Source organism: Genypterus blacodes, unplaced genomic scaffold (assembly GCF_046128005.1).
Source record: "Genypterus blacodes isolate CSIRO-AG114 ecotype Tasmania unplaced genomic scaffold, CSIRO-AGI_Gbla_v1 ptg000717l_1, whole genome shotgun sequence".
Lineage (NCBI taxonomy): Eukaryota > Metazoa > Chordata > Actinopteri > Ophidiiformes > Ophidiidae > Genypterus > Genypterus blacodes.
The window spans coordinates 25,001-27,690 of record NW_027467394.1 but is presented as its reverse complement, the minus strand read 5'-3'; the positions used below and the strand labels follow the sequence as shown (position 1 = coordinate 27,690).

The window sequence follows — 2,690 nt, the reverse complement described above, 5'->3', positions numbered from 1 at the left end:
GGGCGAAGACCACGATGAAGAGGAAGAGGAGGAAAAGCAAACTGACAATGGACTTCATGGAGTTGAGCAGAGACACCACAAGGTTGCGAAGAGGAGCCCAGTACCTGAGGAAGAGGAAGGGGTTAAAACATCACCATCAGCTGTGTAAAGGACCCTCTGTGTGTGTGTGTGTGTGTGTGTGTGTGTGTGTGTGTGTGTGTGTGTGTCACTTACTTGGTGACTTTGAAGATGCGAAGAAGGCGCAGAGCTCGCAACACACTGATCCCAAAGGACGTGCCTGGTTTAATGGTGGCCCACACCACCTCGAAGATACTGCCCACAATCACCTGCACCACACACACACACACACACACACACACACACACACACGGCATGCAGCATGTCAGCATGTAGGGTGATGTAATGTTTGTGCTCGTCAAAGTGACAAAAGGACTGAAAGTGACCCAACAGATGATCGGCCCTTCACTGCAGAGGGAACACCAGAAAAATGGTCTCCAAATCTGCTGAACGGAGCTGTGTGTGTGTGTGTGTGTGTGTGTGTGTGTGTGTGTGTGTGTGTGTGTGTGTGTGTGTTTGTGAACTCACCACACAGTCGAAGCAGTTGAACGAGGAGTGGAAGTAGGGCTGGATGCCCAGGCCATACATCTTGATCAGCATCTCAGACATGAACAGGCCGAGAAAGATAAACTCTGCATAGACTGGAGAGAGAGAGAGAGAGGGAGAGGGGAGAGAGAGAGAGAGAGAGAGAGAGAGAGAGAGAGAGAGAGAGAGAGAGAGAGAGAGAGAGAGAGCATGAGATGAGTCTCTGGTGATGAATGGACTCCATCAGCAGCTCAGCATCCTTGTATCCTTGCAGCCAGACACCATGAGGCTCCGCTGTCCCCGCTCTGTTAGCTCAGAGTTGAGCTGTGGTCAGAGTCGGTCTGCGGCGTGCTGCTACTCACAGAGGAAGTCAGACAGCACCTCCGGCTGGTTGTAGTGCACCGCAGCCACACACATGGTGTTCAGGCCCACCAGGCACAGCACCGTCCAATAGAAAGCCTGCGTCTTCACGATTTTGCGAATGAAGAAGCGCATGCGTCGCTCATTCTTGCTGTAGTTGGAGCCGTCCTTCCCGCTCTTTATACTTGAGCGGGCGAAACCTGGGGACAGAGTCACAGGTGACATCATCACTGACTTGGTTTTGGCGTAATTACAGAACAGTGAGTCAACATCAACCTCTTCCTCAGTCTTCATGCCTGGAGGATGGAGGATCATGTTCCTCTCATTATTATCAATAGATGTAAACGTCTGGAGGTCAAAAGTATTTTACACATTTGGAATTTTCTATCGACCTATCTTTCTAAGTTAGTTGTAGACACAATAATCATAATAATAACAATGATTTATCTAACATTCTCAGTGAGGTTGGTTGGTCTGCTGCACTCCAGGATGTCTATCAGGAACTGATCACTGCCATTGATGAGCATAAAGCTGTGAAACCTGCTTGTGTCCGTGACTTCTTAACCCTGCGTCTCATAACTGCACTGACTGTCATTTCTAATTATTGGATATGACTCTTAACAGTTTTGGTGTCTGAATATACTAATACTCCTTCTGAAGTACTGGCAAACAATGGAATACCTATAAATGTACTTGGCCTCATTTTCAGGCATCTTGATGAAATTTGGTGCCGTCTGTTCTGAGAATGAGCTCATGATCAGAGTAAATATGCCTGAAACTATTGGGTTCTGTGTGTCTGAAACCCAAAGAACCTCCCCGCGTCTGCCTCCTAGCTCGTCTTCGTGTCTGCGACCGTCCCTGCGTTTGTCTTACCGACGGCGTCTCCCATGTTGTCCTCTCCTTCCTCTGGGTTCAGCAGCTCCGTTTTGTTGTTTTTGGTTTTGATGGTCGGCCTCCTCCTTGAACCTGGCACCAGAGAGAAGGATTCATCTCTCTCTACGTCTCCGATAAGCTAATCATGGATTCACTCAGTTACTAGATAATAAAAACGCCTCTGTTGTCTATTAGAGTCTACTGTATGGAAGAGTGTGGAAGTTCTGTCATCACGGTGATAAGAGTGGAGGCCATGTTATTTACATTGTGTTTAGCTGCAGAACATTCATTTGATTTGTTTGTTCATTGATTTCATGGAGGAGGTGGGACATCTGCTCTTGACATCTACCTGTGTTCTACCTACTAGAGGCCCTGTCCGAGCCACAAGGTGACATAATGTAACGGCAAACGCTGGTCCCCAGGAGGGGTTACCCATGAATGGATTGTTAAGGGTGAAGGAAAGTTACCATCAAAGTTCCCTGTGGTATCTTCTTCTGCCAGAATCACCTCCTCTGTACCGTTTACACAGATATCAAGACGTTAGCACACAAGATTTAACAGAGCATAAGCAAAGGTGAATGTGTGTGTGTGTGTGTGTGTGTGTGTGTGTGTGTGTGTGCTGACCTGCTTTGCAGATCCACTCCAGGTATCCGTTGAGCTCTCGCTCTATCTGCTGCTGCCGCCTGAGCTTGAGGAACTCGCTCCTGTTCTCCACCCGCTCTCTCTCTTTGGCAAACTCACTGTGGGACACAGTGTAGATATCATCTCAGCTTAGTGTAAAGCTAAGAATCAGTCAAAGGAAAAGCAATCAAACTAACTTTTTACTTTTTACACTAAATACATTGTTCATTGACAATATCATAAAAAGGAAATGA

General features: G+C 47.2%; 1 protein-coding gene across 1 annotated transcript in view; it reads right to left on the bottom strand.

Moving 5' to 3' along the window:
• Positions 1-4: 4 nt before the first annotated feature.
• Positions 5-2,690, bottom strand: part of LOC142990751 (voltage-dependent P/Q-type calcium channel subunit alpha-1A-like) — a gene marked incomplete at its 3' end in the record, with an annotated part of 17,737 nt that continues 15,051 nt past the window's right edge. The window contains exons 7-13 of the mRNA XM_076140612.1: positions 2,440-2,555; positions 2,283-2,327; positions 1,816-1,908; positions 945-1,142; positions 586-698; positions 214-326; positions 5-104 (exon numbers count right to left, since the gene is read on the bottom strand). Of these exons, the coding sequence (XP_075996727.1) occupies positions 5-104; positions 214-326; positions 586-698; positions 945-1,142; positions 1,816-1,908; positions 2,283-2,327; positions 2,440-2,555 (778 nt within the window). The remainder of the gene's footprint in view (positions 105-213; positions 327-585; positions 699-944; positions 1,143-1,815; positions 1,909-2,282; positions 2,328-2,439; positions 2,556-2,690) is intronic.